Source organism: Rhododendron vialii, chromosome 1a (assembly GCF_030253575.1).
Source record: "Rhododendron vialii isolate Sample 1 chromosome 1a, ASM3025357v1".
Taxonomy (NCBI): domain Eukaryota; kingdom Viridiplantae; phylum Streptophyta; class Magnoliopsida; order Ericales; family Ericaceae; genus Rhododendron; species Rhododendron vialii.
The window spans coordinates 38,795,001-38,813,382 of NC_080557.1; the positions used below are offsets into that span (position 1 = coordinate 38,795,001).

The 18,382-nt window shown below is 38.2% G+C and overlaps 2 protein-coding genes and 1 long non-coding RNA gene across 8 annotated transcripts in view; 1 reads left to right on the forward strand and 2 right to left on the reverse strand.

The window, feature by feature from the left end:
• Positions 1-5,291, forward strand: part of LOC131323835 (protein DETOXIFICATION 41-like) — a 6,748-nt gene extending 1,457 nt beyond the window's left edge. The window contains exons 2-8 of the mRNA XM_058355676.1: positions 966-1,510; positions 3,562-3,648; positions 3,727-3,783; positions 3,923-4,161; positions 4,348-4,466; positions 4,578-4,664; positions 5,040-5,291. Of these exons, the coding sequence (XP_058211659.1) occupies positions 966-1,510; positions 3,562-3,648; positions 3,727-3,783; positions 3,923-4,161; positions 4,348-4,466; positions 4,578-4,664; positions 5,040-5,114 (1,209 nt within the window). The 3' untranslated portion in view covers positions 5,115-5,291. The remainder of the gene's footprint in view (positions 1-965; positions 1,511-3,561; positions 3,649-3,726; positions 3,784-3,922; positions 4,162-4,347; positions 4,467-4,577; positions 4,665-5,039) is intronic.
• An 863-nt stretch (positions 5,292-6,154) lies between these two features.
• Positions 6,155-14,449, reverse strand: LOC131323842 (V-type proton ATPase subunit F). Of its 6 annotated transcripts, none has more exons than XM_058355682.1 (6): positions 14,205-14,445; positions 10,066-10,143; positions 8,700-8,780; positions 8,044-8,125; positions 7,306-7,388; positions 6,155-6,493 (listed from the first exon to the last, which is right to left on the reverse strand). In XM_058355682.1, exons 3-6 carry the CDS (start codon positions 8,760-8,762, stop codon positions 6,329-6,331), a joined length of 393 nt encoding a protein of 130 aa, XP_058211665.1. In that variant the 5' UTR covers positions 8,763-8,780; positions 10,066-10,143; positions 14,205-14,445; the 3' UTR covers positions 6,155-6,328. The 6 variants fall into 6 exon arrangements, with proteins under 6 accessions (XP_058211665.1, XP_058211676.1, XP_058211684.1 ...); XM_058355693.1 differs by having other exon boundaries at positions 10,066-10,142; positions 14,178-14,445; XM_058355701.1 differs by lacking the exon at positions 10,066-10,143 and having other exon boundaries at positions 14,179-14,449.
• Positions 14,450-15,613: 1,164 nt separating this feature from the next.
• LOC131336245 (uncharacterized) lies at positions 15,614-18,280 on the reverse strand. The gene is made up of 4 exons (XR_009202765.1): positions 17,894-18,280; positions 16,340-16,386; positions 16,186-16,248; positions 15,614-16,079 (listed from the first exon to the last, which is right to left on the reverse strand). It is a non-coding gene; the product is annotated as an uncharacterized LOC131336245 (long non-coding RNA).
• Between the last annotated feature and the right edge of the window lie 102 nt (positions 18,281-18,382).

Consider the following 18,382-nt stretch of genomic DNA (forward strand, 5'->3'; position numbering starts at 1 on the left):
TCAAAGGAAAAACTCAAAAGTCCCCCGGAGAGCAAAATCACAGAGAGATGTTAAGCGAAGACAAACAAAATTACTATGGTTTTATTATCAGTGAAAAAGCTGCAGTCTGGAAATCAAATGGGCTATATATGCTCAAGGAATTACTCCTTGTTTCTGGAAAGTGATTTCTTTCTCCTATTATTCCACCAGTTATTTCTTTCTCCTGCTATACTTATACTTCCCTTTTTGGGTAATCGGATCTTTGTGTTGCGCATCTCTCGACTAATCTCAGGACATGAAGTTAAAGATTCGACAAAATTTAAGTGACCCCAAGGTTTTTTATTTTATTTTATTTTATTTATAGTAGTGGGAGCCCCCACCCGTGGTATACTGGTTATGTTGTTCGACCAAACACTTTTAGGATTTTTTTTATTTTGTCCTTATTCAAATTTTTTCGCATTTGGTAATTTTGCGCCTTACTTTTTTGTTTTTCAATTTGTCTTGTCAAAACGAATAGGAAAAGTAAAAAATTATGATTTTTACCTAAATATTTTAGAAAATAACCACTTTTCAGGAAAAAAAAAAAGTCAAAGAAGTTGGCTTTTTTTGCTTAAAATTGGATATTTTCAAAATATTTGGGTAAAAGTAAATTATTTTTTAATTTTTCAATTCCTTTGGTCAAGACGAATCAATAATCTACAAAAGTTTGGCGCAAAACTAACAAACACGATTTTTATTTATTTTTAGAATAAGAACAAAACCTCAAAAAAGTGCAAGTAAAAGTTAAGGGGATCTTCTACGCACGTTTATCTACAATGAACAACTTACTATTGTAGGGATGAGGCAAAATTACTCATTCTCTTCATAGAACTTGTTTCAAAAGCAACCCTTTCACCATGCTACAACAATGTCATTGAAATTTTCAAATTTCAAAACCTTCTGTGTATGATCTTCTTCTAATTCTCATTTCTTTCCCACAAGTCTAGTTGGGAATGGCTAGTGCCGTGCAAACCGTCTGCGGCCAAGCATACGGCGCAAAGCAATACGACTCAATGGGCATAATTTGCCAGAGGGCGATAATCCTTCACTTGGGAGCAGCAATTCTCCTCACATTTCTCTACTGGTACTTTGGACAACTCCTGGCGCTAATCAGACAAGCGAATGACATAATCGTAGTGGCCAAAATCTTCGCCCGCGGGATGATTCCTCAGCTATACGCCTTTGCAATAAGCTGCCCAATGATGAGGTTCCTACAAGCACAGAATATTGTCAACCCTTTGGCTTATATGTCTTCTGGGGTGCTTTTGTTGCACATTTTTCTCACTTGGGCTGTGGTCTGTTTTTTGGACTTTGGGCTTTTGGGAGCTTCTCTTACACTTAGCTTCTCTTGGTGGCTACTGGTTCTATTGCAAGCACTTTACATACTTTTGAGCCCTTCTTGCAAGAGGACTTGGACAGGTTTTTCTGTTAAAGCAGTGTATGGGATTTGGCCTTACTTCAAGTTGACTATTGCTTCTGCTGTTATGCTGTGGTATGTACAATATTCTTCTCTTTTCTCGAGCTTATCTATTTTCTCCGATCATTTGCACGAAACTCCGATTAGTTTTGTGTCAAGTTTTGTGTGAGGGGGAACCGGCCAAGAATGTACGAATGCACAAGATAGTTCTTAATCCTACTTTTTGTTTTAGTAATTCTACTGACTCAAAATTTCATAATAGGTTACAGAAAATGCATTGGTAATCAAGATTTCACAATTTTCTGAGTTTAGCAACTGAGATTTGGTCTCTGTTTGTTCCGAAAAATGTAGCAATTGGCCTTTGGAACTGCGAGTAGTGCAGTTCTAGGCCTGATGCGGGCGTGCCAGGGCAAGATTGCTGCCCAAATTCGTATCAAGGCCTGGAAGCCTTAATCTGACTTCTAACTGGACGAAAGTGCACGGCCTAAGGGTGGAGACCGTGAGGAGGTTCGTGGTTTGCCTTTGCGGGCTAAGGACTTAAAATTTTCTAATCGTGTGAAAAATGGAAAGAAAGGTAGAGCAAGGCCTAAAACAGAAATAAAAGGACTTTATTAACGGTTTAACAAAGTTTGATTACAAGGAAATGAAATAAAATCTAGGCTTGGCTAGATTGAGTACAAACTATTCTAGAAAGTAAAGTTAATTGAACGATAAGCCGTGGGCTTGTTTGGTCGGGGACCGAAAGATAAAAATAGTTAAAAGATAAATGAAATGAAATTTGGATAAGCCATAGGCTTTGATGGTCGTGGACCAAAAGATAAAAGATAATTAAAACATAAATTTGCATAAGCCGGGGGCTTGATGGTCGTGGACCATGGCCAAGGCCTTCAGAACTGTGATTTATAGGAGCTACAGGCCTTGAGCTGCTTCAAAATGCTCCAATGCATGGCTGCCACATGGCCTTCTATCAGAGGCTTGAGCTTGAGCAGCTTCGAAATGCTCCAATGAGGGGCTACTCTCTGAACAAAACGTGTCTTTTACTCCAAGAAAAGGGCAAAGGCCTGAAAAATCCTTCTTTTCTACATATAACTTTGAAAAAGGACAAAGAAAATTTCAGTTTCTGCAGTATCCAGGCCATTCCGGGCCCACCACAGCTGCAGACCAATACTTCACCAGGCCTTTCTTATCATTTTATTGGACCTTGCATACTTGTGGGCCCTCTAAATCCTCTGAGGTTCATCTTTCACGGAAGAAGGATCCAGAAACAAAGGATTAACCAGACCTGGATGAACTGCTTGTGAGCAGCTTGCTTAGGTCTGCATGAATCATTCACCAACAGCTCCAAAGGCTGCATGTGTGCCACCTGTCTCTGGCCTTGCTTCATGCTGAAGAATGGGGTCCCACCAGTTCAGACCTTGAGCTGCTTGTGAGCAGCTTACCCAGACCTGCCTATCAGGATTATTTCTAGGCCTTTGAGCTGCTTGTGAGTAGCTTAAGGCCTTCGAGCTCCTTGTGAGCAGCTTAAGGCCTTTGAGCTACTTGTGAGCTGCTTGTGAGCAGTTTAAGGCCTTTGAGCTCCTTGTGAGCAGTTTAAGGCCTTTGAGCTACTTGTGAGCAGCTTTAGGCCCCCTCATTGCTCATTAAAGGCTTTAACGATGCTCTTAAAGCAGTGGGCCTTTCATCAATTGGGCCTGAACTTATTGGTAAATCATGGGCCTTTGCCCAATGTAAGCCTTCTGAGCCCAAGCCTGGTGAGAAAACCAAGGCTTCTACCGATTTGGGCCCATTTCTTAGGCCTTTGTTACTTCTAGGAATTTGGGTTAGGCCTGGACGAAATACTCAGGCCTGGTGGACTGATTCAAGCCTTAGGCCTTTGACTGATTTAGGCCTATATGGAAGGCCCATCATTTCTTAAGAACCGGCCCTAATTCGTGGGCAACTGGTCGTAAGGTCTTTCAAGGCTAGGGCCTCGACCCTCGAGGCTACCTTTTAACCCGTAAATCCATTTCCTGATTTTTGGCCAAAAATGGGTGTAAACAGTCTCCCTAAAAGTTTTGAGGCATTTGTACATACTTATGTGAATAACAGAGTGACCAGCAGTAATCTTGATCATGTCTTGAATGCAGCCTGGAGATATGGTACAACCAAGGATTAGTACTCATATCAGGCCTCCTCCCCAACCCAACAATTTCCTTAGATTCCCTTTCTATCTGGTATGCTCATAACTCTGTTTCAATTACTTTTTCTCTCCCCAATTAGTTGCATAAACAACTTCCAGCACCACATTTCAGTTTGAATTACTGGACTTGGGACATTGAGTTCATGTTGGGGTTGAGCGCGGCAGTGAGGTATCTTCTTGTTTTTTCCTTATACAATTTTTTCGCTTTTCGTTTTCTTCCACAAATCCCTCGACAAATCCATGACTTAAAAAAAACAGAACCCAAATATTGTTATTCTCCGTTATTGACCAGGATATGTTTCTTGTAGCATTCGGATAGGCAACGAGCTCGGGGCAGGCAATCCAATGGTCGCAAGATTTTCAATGGTGGTGGTTGTAATGATAAGCATCCTTATTAGCATATGTTTTAGTGCAATCGTTATAATTTTCCAAGTTGGATTAAGCAAACTCTTTACAAGTGATGCTGAGGTTATTGCAGCAGTGTCCAATTTGACCCCATTGCTTGCTATCTCTGTCTTCTTAAATGGCGTTCAGCCCATACTTTCTGGTAAGTACTAGTATCTCGGAGCTTTAGGTTGTGTTTGGATCGTGGGTTTTGCAAAGGAATTATAATCAAGAGAAACCAGAAAACAACGGAAAATTAGAGAAATAATTCGTGATCCTAACGTCTACTAACCAGTTTGATTTTGTTAAGTGCTATGAACTATGAATGAAGCTTCACTCCTAATTTCAGGAGTGGCCATTGGGAGTGGATGGCAAGCTGTTGTGGCTTATGTTAACCTCACCACTTATTATGTTATTGGTCTGCCTATTGGGTGTGTTCTTGGCTTCAAAACCGACTTAGGAGCTGCAGTAAGTCCAACCTCTCTCTCTCTCTCTCTCTCTCTCTCTCTGAATGGGACTACATGCTGCATGTTTATGTTAACATTCATGCGTTGCGTTTTTTGGTTCTTCTGTGATCAGGGGCTTTGGTGGGGAATGATTATTGGAGTTCTTCTACAAACAGCAACTCTAATATTCATAACCGCAAGAACAAACTGGAATTCCGAGGTAATGTCATCATTTCGATGTATTGCGATCTGTTTGGGTATGGAAAAATTATATGAGAATCATGTATGTGGTGAAATAAAATTGTGATAAAAGTAGTAGCCATGCTCTATCCGCTCCGCCCCATTTGGAACAAACGAAAAAATAATTTTTGCATTCTATGGAGTATTTTATAAATCACCTCTAATACTTGTCTTTTAGTGCTCAAAATTACATATAATGTAATTATCGAAGCATAATAAAAGACAAAATGTGGAGTGCATTTATTATGAGAGAGAGAGAGAGAGAGAGAGAGAGAGAGAGAGAGAGAGAGTAGAATGCAAGAATCATTTCTCATGAACAAAAGCACCATCTTTATTAATTTTACTGAGATTGCAGGTTGCAAAGGCTGCTGACCGCTTGAAGAAATCTGGTAATGAAGAGGCATTAGAACAATCCGAAGGTGCCTGCTAGCTTTGTACAACCAATATATAGTGAAATTACATCCCATATCTTGCGATGACAGATTTCAGCCATCCTCACCCATATTAAAATGAGTATGTGTAATAAGTATCCATTTAGATATCCTGTACGTTGTCCACGATATCAATACGGATCCAGATCCAAACATGGCATCAATTTTCTCATCAATACGGATCCAGATCCAAACATGGCATCAATTTTCTCATCAATCGATCGACTGATTAAGTTGTGAGTAAGCTAAGTTGCTTCCCTTTCCTATTCATGCTTTTGGGAAACAGGAAAAGAGGCAAACGAAGAGACTACCTTACTGTTGGACCTTCGTTCTACCTAACTAACAGACCGATTTATTTTGAGAACTCCAAAAGTTGAAGCTAAGGTTACAGCGATTGAGTTTTGTGGATGCCAAATTGTCACACAAGTCTGCAAAAAATTTCTCACCTCTTGCAAAAAGGCCATCCCTTTACTTTGTTTTCTGAACTTTCACTTTCATATCGGATGTTTCACCAAATCCCCCGGAGAAGGATTGAAAGGAACTACAATTCTTCACCAAATCCTTCACATCAGAACATTTTATTTTACCATCATGATTTTGAAATAATTTGTTCCACATCCAGGTTGAAACTTAAAATGTAAATCTATTGGCACGCTACCAGTCAAGATAATCATAAGATCAACCGTAAGTTCAGAGGCCTTGTGTTCGGTTCCAATTGACAATGTCTTACCCGATACATGTGCCTATGACTGGTTGGACTTCACCCTGCACTAATGAATCCAAATTGAATGGGTTCCTTGTTATACACCAAAACAAAAAATGATTTCCTTGTTACTTAAAAGAAGAGTATAAAAAATTCTAGACCTTGTTCAATCCTCGCAAATGTTGCACCGTCGAAGAAGCAATTCTTGTTGCCATCTCAAGAGAAACAAACTAGAACAGCCTCAGCTTTCTAATTCCCAGTACCAACTTGGGCTAAACGTTTATCACCCAAATCCAGTATTAAGTCATTAGCACTATAGAAAGAACTCAAAGAAGCTTTCAACAACTGCTTTCGATAAAAGTAGCTTATTCAGAATTTCAATCTAGAACGAACTTGAAATGTGTTTCATCAAAAGAATTTAAGATAAGCAAGCAAAAAAAGTGTTTCAGGATAAACACATGACACAACACAAGGGAAATGGTGTGAAACATGATATAACTACAGACAGAATTAACGCCTCCCAGAAGCCACTGATTCAGCAGAGAAGAGGTACTTCACACGTGAAAGAACTGAATCATGGGTAGGATCATAAGGATGGTCCTTGGAAGGAATCTCCAATATCGCTGGAACTGGCTTGTTGTAGCTATCCACTAAAAACCTTATCATGTTTGCAACCTGAAATTGAACATCCGACAATTTTTTGTCCAGATATCATATGAGAACTTTGAAGGTATAATAATGCAAAGTCTGAGTCCTAGTATGCCTCTAACTACGACAAATTACAAACAAATCTATGGGATCTTGTATTTATTCTGCTGATATCTCATATTGCAAAAAGGTAAACTTAAAGCTTAGGAAGAATGTTAAACTATGGCAGCAAAAGATAAAGTCCTAAAGACAAAACAGCATGCTAGCTCTTTAACAACCTATCCTCACAGACAAGTGACAAGACCCACAGATAAGCATTTCCTTGGGCCAGTTACAGGTTTGGCATAGCATACGGTCTTCTAACCATAAAAGGAAAGATGAACCACAGGAAAAAAGCAAAACAAGAAAGAAGGAAAGGAAATAGAAAAGTACTACATTACATGCATGAATGCACATTTCAAGCCAGATAATGCAATTCGGAAGTGAGGTTTGTTCGAATTTCTTTTGGGCAATGAATGTTTGGTTTTATGTATGCTCAAGCAGTGTTTAAACACCTCCATGAGAAATAATTATGGACAACTGGGGAAGCCAAAGCCTTGAAGACAGCAATTTTTATGGCAAAAGACAGTAGGGCTATGGCCACTCATCTGGCAGCAGAGTGGTTTTCAAATGATGACTTCCTCTAGCAAAGTCAATGACATATGCCAATTAACCAAAGAGAGATTAAAAAAAAAACATGCCCAATAGCATATGAACTTGCACCATTTGAGCCAAATTTCTCAATTGCATATGCATAACCACATAAAGAGGATTATGACCAAGTGATATAAACAACTTACATACTGACTGATCATCACAATTGCAATGTCCTCTCTTGTTGTGAACTCTTTGAACGCTTCCTCAATTTGTTTAACAGTTGTTTCTAGGCCATAATAACAGAACTTCCATAAGCCAAGGAACGAATATTCATAGCTTGCAAAGAAAACGAATCTTCGCAAACTTGATCAAATTTGACATTGGAAAAAAATGTTCCACATCGTGATAGAGGATAAACAAAGGAAGAAAACAAGGTAGGAACCATTATCATTAATTCCAAGCCAAAGTAGTTATTAATTTCAAACATTTCTCAGCAACTTAACAGAAATTTTGAATTTGATTTCATCTAAATTTAGTCCATTGCACAGGAAGGTGTAAGAACGGTTGTAGGGAAAAAAGGGTCTACACCATAAAGGATTAGACCTAGAGGAAGTTTCTAACAATCCAAATTACAACATTTGTATTGTGAGAGTATCTTATTCAATACTAGCAGTTTGTTTTGGTGAGAATTACTGCCAGAAACAGCTACTAGAGAATAGAGAGAAAAACATCAAAAGCCAATCGTCTAATTGCTGAGTACATTCTTTCGCGCGGTAGGGTAACAGTATACTCATTCTTTTAGGCCAAAGGGCCTCCAAGCACCCAAAAAAAGGGGGAATGTTCAATTCAGAAATGGAACCACAGGAACAATTATAAAACACTGAAAGAAAAGACCAAGCAACCCCATAAAAGAGAATAACAATCCGAGCTCAAAAGCATACTTGAGTCCACAATAAGGTAATTTGTCTTCCTTCTCAAGTCCACATTTCCAACTCCAGCCAGTAAAAATCCAGTTATTGTGTCCTACATCAGATTATACAACAGCAACATAAGGGTTGCGTCAGCAGAAATTGGGAAGCAAGGAACAAAGAAAACATATCTTGTTAGGTTATAGCAAGTTATACAACCAAAAAAGTGCTAAATCCTACATTTGTCCCCTTCTCCGCAACCTCTGCACTAAACCCTTTGGATTGAATGATTTGGTACGAAAACGAAAGAAAGGATTAGAGTGTCTCGCCAAATCACTCATTTGGATTGAATGACTTGGTGAGAAACGGAGAGAGAAGTACAAAAATGAAAAATTTTGATTGGCCCCTTCACCTTTCTCACCATATCTCATCGTCAAAAATCAAAATGGAGAGATTTGTGTGAAAGAACTCTCCGTTTGTCGTCAGATCATTTCTCAAAATCCAAAGGTACTTGTTACACTCTAAGTAAATAGCGGAAAAAACATAATAACAGTAACAAAAAATCATGTCTTATATGCAAAAGTTAGAAAAAAAATCAGAATCTGAGTGTCCAACACAGCTATGTTCAGATATATCTTTGCCAAGCAATTTCACTGCCAAAGCATGGATATAAAGAAGAAGATTGTAACCTCATCAGCAATCATAGCAATAAGTGCTGAGTTTCTTGTAGGGACTTGAACCTTGTTAGCCATTTAAGACAAATATTACAGCTGCAAAAGGAAAATATATGCGAGAACGTCAGTTATAACTGGGAATCAAATCAGGGCCAGCCCTGAGCAGAAGCCCAGAAAGCCTCCGCTTTAGCCCCCAAAAAATTGCTACAAAGGAGGACCTTCCCTAATTGGATACTTCTCCTATACATCTACCTTGAATGGATTCACGATTTAGATTTTTTTGGGGTGGTTCTAATTCTGATTGAATAGCAATTTGCGGACACAACTACACATTCTTCTTGGGACAACTAGATGGAAACCCCTAGGATTATACAGTGTCACAAGTTTCTCCCCATCTTTTCACTTTTTTCATTTCAAACCCTAATAAGACTTTTCATTAGTAGTAGTGAATTTTGCACTCCTCTTTTTCTTCTGTGTCGGCACGTGAAATTACCCTTTTACCATTTCATTTGTTCACTTTTTCCCACTTCAATGGATAACGTAGTCAACTCACATGAATAAAAACAAAAGAAGAGTCTTTTTTTTTTGGTTAGACGATATACATCAGCAAACAAAAATAGTAAAAATAATACATTACAAAAATCAATTTACCTTTACATGTAACAATAATGCCAGCGGTCAACCCTACGCACATAGTTACTTGGTTTGTTTAGCTTCTTTAGAAGGGGGGATATGTATTATGTATATGCTTGGTTTGTTTTGTAGTTGATGTGGGGGTGGATGATGTAAAATTTCATTTCTGTCCTCCTAAAAGTCCCAGCCATCAAGCCCATCACAAACATGCTCCAAACGGCAAAACAGGGGAGGAGAGAAGGTCCTCTCTAGATCTCACTGCAAATTTAAATCCTAAAGCATTATGTTTCCTCCCAGGCAAATGAGGCCTTCATGAAATTTATGGAACAATGAACGGGAAGGCTATCCATTATAACACCACCACTGCAAGTTCAGAGTAATTTATAAATCCCCAAGATTTATGCTTTGTCAAAATAGAACAGTGCATCAAATTTAGTAGTGTTACAAACACAGGTGGATCCAAAGCCAAACTACCCCACAACTAAGGTGTCTCTCCAAGGAATAAACATAACAAACTTCCATGAAATTTAGTACTGTTATCAACTCACTCCATCAGCTCCAACACCACCCAGAAAACAGCAGTAAACTAAGAAAAAAAGCCCCAAAGCTAATCCAGCAGCCATATAGCTGACTCTAGCAAAGCATCGCACATATATACCTAGCAACCACAATCTTCTCTAGCAAGCCCCAAACCTAATCTAGCAGTAAACAGCAGCAGTTTACAAGAAGAAAACAGCAGTTTTCAAACCTAATCCAGAGTTCCACCGATGTGGCAGCAAGAACTTATAGACACAACGCAATTTTCACCAACTTCAGAGAGCAATCTCTGCATTTCATATTCGGTTACAAGTTTTATCATAGAATACAGCATAAGCTTCATCATAGCAACAATTAGAAGTCAAAAAAAATTGGCAAACACTATGCCAATTAACCATGCACAAGGGCCATAACCCGACTACGACATATACAAAATATATAACTATATAAGTTATATATTAAGTTTTAAAATATACGACATATACAAAATAGTCCCTTTGACCTCCTGTGGTTATCATCATGTGCGGATATCCTCCTCATGGTTCAAAACTGACCACATAACCTACCTGTGGCTTTGAAAATGTGCGGATAGATCCCCTACCATTGTGTTTTCCATCCATATTAACGGACACCACATTAAAAGACCGTTATACCCTGATCATGTCCTTTGATTCTTCTTCTTTTTTAAATCTAACCACACCATCCCCTATACCAAAAATTGAATCCAAACCGTTGATATTGTAAATTTTGACGAATACTACATCTATGCCAAAATTCAAGTCAATCAAAAAATAAAAAGCTCATGGTCGAATCGATTTTGTTATGAAATTAAAATTTCAAATTTAAATTTACTAAAAATTAGATCACTGGGTTATTGATCTCTGATTGAGATGATTTTTTTACAGAGATACTATATTCATTATTTAATACATTATGAATGATTCAGATTACATTCTAGAGGTGTTTGAGATACACCTCCGTTAATATGGATGGAAAATATGACAGCAGTGAGTCTATCCGCACATTTTCAAAATCATAGGTAGTTTATGTGGTCAGTTTTGAACCATGAGCAGAGTATCCGCACACGACGATAATCACATGAAAGTGGACTTTGCCCATATCCCCACAAAACATACAAGTTTTGTTTCATTCTTTTTTTTCCCGTTTCGATCATTGGTGTTATCCGATGACCACAGTGGACTCAACAACTAAATTACAGAAGCTAAAGAATGACATTCATCAAATACTCTATGAAACAGAAAAAAAAATTGTACGCCTATTCTTCATAACCACAAAGGAGATTTTAGTGTTTATGTTTACTCCACACCATGACAAAACGCAGTGATCCCAAAACATTGTAATTTTTTTTTGGGTAAGGTAAAATTTTATTAGAAAAGAAAACACATTACACCCATCAGGGACATACCCCAAGCCAACAAACTATACAAAGCAACACCAAAAACAAGCTTGAACTACCACATCACGAAACAGTACACAACAGAAATTACAGACTGCCAAAAACTCTAAATGGGATATTCCACAAAGAACAGAGAGCTGTGTTAGGACTTGACCGCTTAATTCTCCGCCAGGAATTCACACAAGCTCGGATATCAGTTCGCACTTTGATTTCCAATTGTTGTACAGTAATGCCATAACCTTTGAAGATTCGGCAATTCCTTTCTCCCCAAACATGGAACAAAAGAGCTGCAAGAGCAACCTTTGAAAACAAACAAGAAAACAGAGAACCCCTATCAACTTGAATCATCCAGTCCATAATTTGAGGCAAACTAGTAACAGGACATTGAGGCCTCAGGTCCTTTTGCAAGGCTTTCCAAAGTTGAGAAGAGAAAGGACACTGAAAGAAGAGGTGTTTATGGTTTTCTACATAAGCAGAACACAAGACACACTCATCATTCATAGCCATTCCCCATTTAAGGAGCCTATCCTTAGTAGCAAGCCTCCCTAGATTTGCAAGCCACTGAATAATGGACCAGCGAGGAACATGATGCTTATACCAAATAATTGTGGACCAACTAACTTTAGGATGCTGCCTTCTAATAGCATTCCATGCTGACTTGATAGAGAACTTGTGGTCAGGGGTAAGATTCCAAACAACTGTGTCCTCTTGAGAAGGATGAGGAACAAGAAGAGCAGGGGTGGCCCTCAAGATGTCCCTAGTCCCAGAATTCCTACAACGTGGCCATTGCCAAGACTGGTCAGTAATAATGGTATCAACGTGGCCATTGCCAAAACATTGTAATTGAGCTTGAACAACAAATGAATCAACGATTTCCCAAAACTGGTACTATTACAGTAATAAAGTGGATATATGATATAAAAAATTGTTGGGAAGTCCACTATAGCATATTTGTAACCCACTAAATCCACTTCTAAATTTCATAACCCCTCTAGTCCACTAATTAGGTTTTGGTGAGGCCTTAAGTCCAATTCAATTAAAAAAGGAATTAGTTCAAGACCAAAATACCCTTACCTTTAAAAACTGTTAATCTGATATATCTCACTCCTATAAAATCTCCCATATCTCACTCCTATAAAATCTCTCATATTCACGTTGTTCCCATATCCAGAAGGGAAACAGAGTCCAAACGAGAGAGAGAGAGAGAGAGAGAGAGAAGATTACCCTTTCTATTCAAATCCCATATTTTTAGCCCATTATCCGTTCTACGTTTGAAATCCCAGCAGTTACGTTGGAATAAAGCGACAGAAGATTCTCCTTTTCTGATACACTGTATATAACGTAATTGTACATATATAATGTTATATACTCGTTCATCAATTCTCATTTAACGTGCGACACTTACATTTTACGTTATATACTCATTCATCGGCTCGCATTTAACGTTATATGAGTTTTTGAAATCTTTTTTTATTATAATACAAGAACATATAACATTCCACGTTTACATCTGAACGTACATATATTAACATAAAATGGTATATGTTCTATAATTTTTTTGGAGTTTCGCTGCACAAAAACTCCCATATAACATTATATTTTTACTTTATTGAATTGGTCCGCGCAGCGGCCTCAATGACTTGCTTCGAGTAACAATATAGTTTCGTATGTAACGTTGTTGTACTTATATAACGTTATATAACAGTTGAAGATTCTCCTTTTCTAATACACTATATATAACGTTATTGTACATATATAACGTTATATATTCTCCTTTTTAAGAGTTACATATAGTTTTGTAACGTTGTACAGATTTTTATATATGACCATGTATTTCGATTATTTGATTTTTTTATTATTGAATAAAAATATAAGGTTATAATTCTGCTTTTCATCAATCACTTATTGATTTGGTCCGCGCAGCGCGCAGCGGCCTCTCTAACTTGCTTCTGATATATTTGGAATTTTCTGAATAAATATATAAGGTTATATAACCTGTATCTATCATATAACCATATTAAAAAGCATACCACGTAGAACCATCTATTCACACACAGTTTAACCAATATTGATATATACTGTCAATCGACATTGATATAACCATATATACTATTAATCGAATTCCTAACTTAATTCAACCATACCATACACCAACCTATCAAATATATATAACCATATATACCCAGCGTTCACTTTTAGTTTTCTAAGAAACATATAGAATGGATCGAATCAAACGGAGGAGATTGACGGCAATGGGGATGAACCGAAGGGTTTCGACGGCGACGAGGATGCAGAATGACGGAGATGAATCGAACGAAATCGGAGATTGATCGACGGCGACGAGGATGTGAAACAAAGGTGAACAACTACGACGAGAATTTGACAACGATGGAGAAACAAAGCCGAACAACTGCGACGAGCGCGACGGCGTCCGACCGAAACGAAGGGCAATAACGACGACTATTGGTGAACGAGATCAACTGTTGGTGGACGACGGAGATCGTCTGAAGACGACGACAAAGAACGCCGACGACAACAGACGATGGAACAGAGGAGCAAACCGTCTCCATTTTTTTCCTCTCAGCCTAGTTTGTTTTGGAAATGGGGGGGAGGGGGGGAAGGGGGAGGGGTTTTATAATGGGGACTGAAATTTTCGGATAGAAATTTTTTGAAATGGCTAAAAAGATGGGGCAAAACGTTTTTGAAAAGCAGGGGTATATTAGACTAACCGGGGTTATTATATCTTTACTAATAGGTTAGTGGACTTAGGAGGTTATAGAATTTAGAAGTGGACTTATGGGGTTTGGAAAGTGGTATAGTGGACTTATGAAAAATTCTCCCTATATGATACTGAAACCGTAGAATCAGATCCCAAAAAAATAGAGGGGAAATCAAGTTGAATACGATCTGTGCTTTGGGGATACGTATCTTACCGGAGAGTCGCCGGAGACGATCGCAGGTGAGGAAAATCTCTCTTCGTCTTCGTCTCCTTCAACGCCTCTTGAACAATTTCAACTTGAGATAGAAACCCAACTTCTAAAAACGGCACAGCTTTTTGGGCTATACTTAACGTTCCCAAATTTCTCGAACAATTTCAGATTATACTATTTGTGAGCAATTTATAGATGTTGTAGGGTACTTCGGCCCTAACTTGAATGTGCTTTGTTTATTGTGATAGAATTTGTGCATGATCTGCTGGTGACCGGAGCAGATAGAATTGGGCCTTATGGCTAACTGCAGAATTCATTTTTTTAATAATAGGATGTTCGGATCAGTTTGCCCATATTTTGACTAATTTCGGAGTTCTGAAGATAACGACCGGATAAATCTTCATTGGCCCCAATCTATGGAGCACGGGTACCAGTACGCGGTACGGGTACGGGTACGAGAAACGGTAAAATCCCAAAAAAGTAGGGTACGGGTACGGCGGGAGTACGGCGAATGGATATATAATTTTTTTCTATTTTTTATTGCTTTAAATGAAATATAAACCCATTTTACCAACAAAATGTAAGATAGATAAAAGTTCGAAGTTCATACATCAAGTTCAACGTGCCTAGATCAAAGCTAGACGAGTTTCTTGTTCCTTACATACCAACAGTACTTACAAACATTGACACAGTGTAAACGTGTATGTGTATATAAAAGAGAGAGAACTTACGTCTTCTGTTCCGATTTGGAGCCTTAGACCGCTGCCTCTCTCAGTGACTCAGTAAACGTGTATGTGTATATAAAAGACAAAAAAATTACACAATAAGCTCATATTTTATAATTATTTACAAAAAAATCCCTGAAATTTTGAAAAAAAAATCATTTTGGACTAAAACGTACCGATGCCGTACCCATGCCGTACCCTTGCCGTACCCATGCCGTACCCGGTACGGGTACGGCGACATTTCTGAAGTACCTGTGCTTCATAGGCCCCAATATTTACAATTTTTGACTTTTGCGGGCGGCCCCAAAATTTGCAATATTTGATGTTCGTAAAAATGAAACACATGACGTCCTTGCAAAATTCATTTTAAATGGTATCAACAATTCTTGTTACTCCAATATTTTATAGGCCTAAGTGGTCAATTTATGAAAGAATAGTCGGTAATAGTAATCATATAATATACAATTTTGTTACTATCTTTCTTGAATCCAGTGAGAAAAAACAAATTTCGAAAGTATTGGCAATAGATCGTCCATTCTTTCTTATGATGAACATATATTTTTACTAGGTACATCTCGACGTGCCTGCCCTTTGAGTCATGCCCGTTGAATTGAACGGTGTTGAGTATTTTTGAAAGCTAGGCTGCATAAGTTTGATGTAAAGTTTCATATACATAAGTGCGCCGTATTTATGATTACAAAAGGCCCAACAAAAGAAGGCTGCATAAGTTTGTTTGATATACATAAGTACAGATCTGCTAGTTTGTTCTTTCTCATGCCAAAATTACAAGTAAATCAATGCATAAAAGTATGAGCTTACTTATTTCCAGAGAGTGAGGATTTGTATGTAACAAACCTTGCCAATGAGTGCAGGGCCAATTCAAGAAGTATGTGCCAATAAGAACACGACTTTTCCCATCTTCCATGAGAGGCAAGTGTCTTTTCTGCCTATCCTCCACCGGAACCCTACGTATCTCCTTAGGGGCGAGCAAGTCAGTGATCTCCTCATTATGCAACTCTAAGAAAGTGACTTTAACAATGTACTCAGCATTCTGACCCTATGTGTCAAAAATTTGCTTCATAGGGAAGGGAGCAGCAGCTTCAATAAGGCTGTCTCTGGCTCGTTCAAGCCCAACTGTTGTATACTGACTTACCTACAGCCAAAGAAACAAGGGAAAAACGGGGAGGAAAAGCAAAAGGTTAGCACCCAGAACAATGATGCAAACTCTCATGCCAGAAAACCGATAAGCTAAAACTTACATGATCTAAGAGGCATGTAAAGTGAGTAAACACAGCTCTTACACTGGCTGCAAGGGAAGCAGGCTGTACAAAATAAAATCAGAAAAGCAAAAGGTTAGCACTCAGAACATTGATGCAAACTCTCATGCCAGAAAACAGATAAGCTAAAACTTACTTGATCTAACAAATAGGCAAAGTGAGTAAGCACAGCTCTTACACTGGCTGCAAGGGTAGCAGGTTGTACAAAATAAAATCAAAAAAGCAAAAGGTTAGCACTCAGAACATTGATGCAAACTCTCATGCCCTCAGTCATGTAAAGTGAGTAAACACAGCTCTTACACTAGCTGCAAAGGTAGCAGGCTGTACAGAATAAAATCAGAAATAATAGTGAGAGGAAACCTTTTGAAATACGTAAAACGTCAGGAGCTATTTAATTAGTTCATGAATAAGCCAAGAGAAAGCGGAGCATTATGCACTGATTACTTATGGATTATGCATGCATACATATAAAAGCAACAGGGATAAAAACAAGTTCGATTCCCATTAGGCAGATATAATTATTGTCTCCTTAAGACTATGGTTGGATGATAAGAATAAATGAGAGAACAGGGAATCTAATCCATGGAGATTTATGTTGATACCCTCCATAAAAGTGTAAGCAATGAATACATGTATAAGGCCAACAAAGCTCTTCTTAAAATTTATGCAGTTTTTTTCTACCTCCCTAAGATTGGTGAAAAAGTGAATTGCTATGGGTATTTTAATTTCCTTTAAATTTATTACGATGGGTTATTTGACGATTAACTTGATTGGCATGGTTTATCAGATTCCCAATGCATTCAGTAATTGAAATTAGAAGGTTCAGCGAAGAAATTTTGGCAAGAAAACCAAATAAGTGAAATATGGTAGGACGTGGGTTGAACAAAATGAATTCTGAAACCAAAGTATGTGCCCTAGCTCGTAATTCACCACTATTTTAGAATTTGTTTTAAAACCAATCTTTACAGCTGCATTTGCAAAAAAAAGGGAAAAAAATTGGCGTAAAAGTCTGTTAGGCAAAGAAACTATCGTGGGGCTTTGGAATCACTTTTCAGCCCATAAGTATTAAGCTCATGATGCAACACAAAATAATAAGTGATATTAGAGAAAGCAAGAAGAAAAAAGAGTGTTTGGTTTCAGATCAATGTGAATTAGGCGTAAATCACGCATAACTGCAAAAACGAGCAATTGAATGGATGAGAGCTACAAGTAGAGTTAATCATCACCACAAATCATGCTTGTCAATACTTATTCAGTCAGATCAATATTGCAAGTCAAAAGAAGTAGTTTATGATTTTTAAATAATTAAGGGAACCAAAATGCGAGAAATCGTCAAAGCCCTACATCATACGAACCTAGATAGGCCAAAATGATGCCACAAAACCGAACATGCAACACTAATGGAACCTAAATGTGAGAAATCATCACAACCCTACATCTTATGAAGCTAGCGAAGCCATTATTGCCACAAAATTGTACATGCAACACGAATGAATAAGGGAAAAAACATCAAAAACTAAAACTACTACCCCTGAATGAATCAATAGACACAAATTAAACATAGCAACAAAGCGGTTTCCATAAAAACCTCAAAACCAGAACACCGGAAGAACAATAGCCAAACTGAACAACATGCAAACCGCAGCGAAGAACATAAAATCGGAAAAAGCCACCGCGAACGGAGCCAAACCTTTTCTGGAGGAGCATGAGCCGTAGATTTGAGCACAGGACGGAGCTACGAACCTAGGCGAGCAGAAGTGAACAAATCTCAGACGAAAAGTTCTGCTCTGCAGGAACGAAGCAACCCCAGAAGGGATAGGAGAAGAGAAAACCACAGGGTAGATCAAACATAATCAATCTATTAACCCGAAAATAACAAATCTGTGCAAATCGAAACTTGCGGAAACTTAGTATAGTTAAACAAAATCACCCATCCTTTGCTTTCTTCATTGCCGTCCTCTTCGTCTTCATCGTCATCGTCATCGTCGTCGGCTTCATCGTCCTCACACACACTATCTGTCTCTCTCTCTCAAATGCCTTTACTGTATTTGTTTCTCTTTCTAAAAGTAAGAAAGTGGTAGGTGAGAGTATTTGTTTCTCTTTCTATAAAACGTAAAAGTAAGAAAGTGGTAGGTGAGAGACAAGCTCGCGCCATGTGGGTACCAACGAAATTACAATT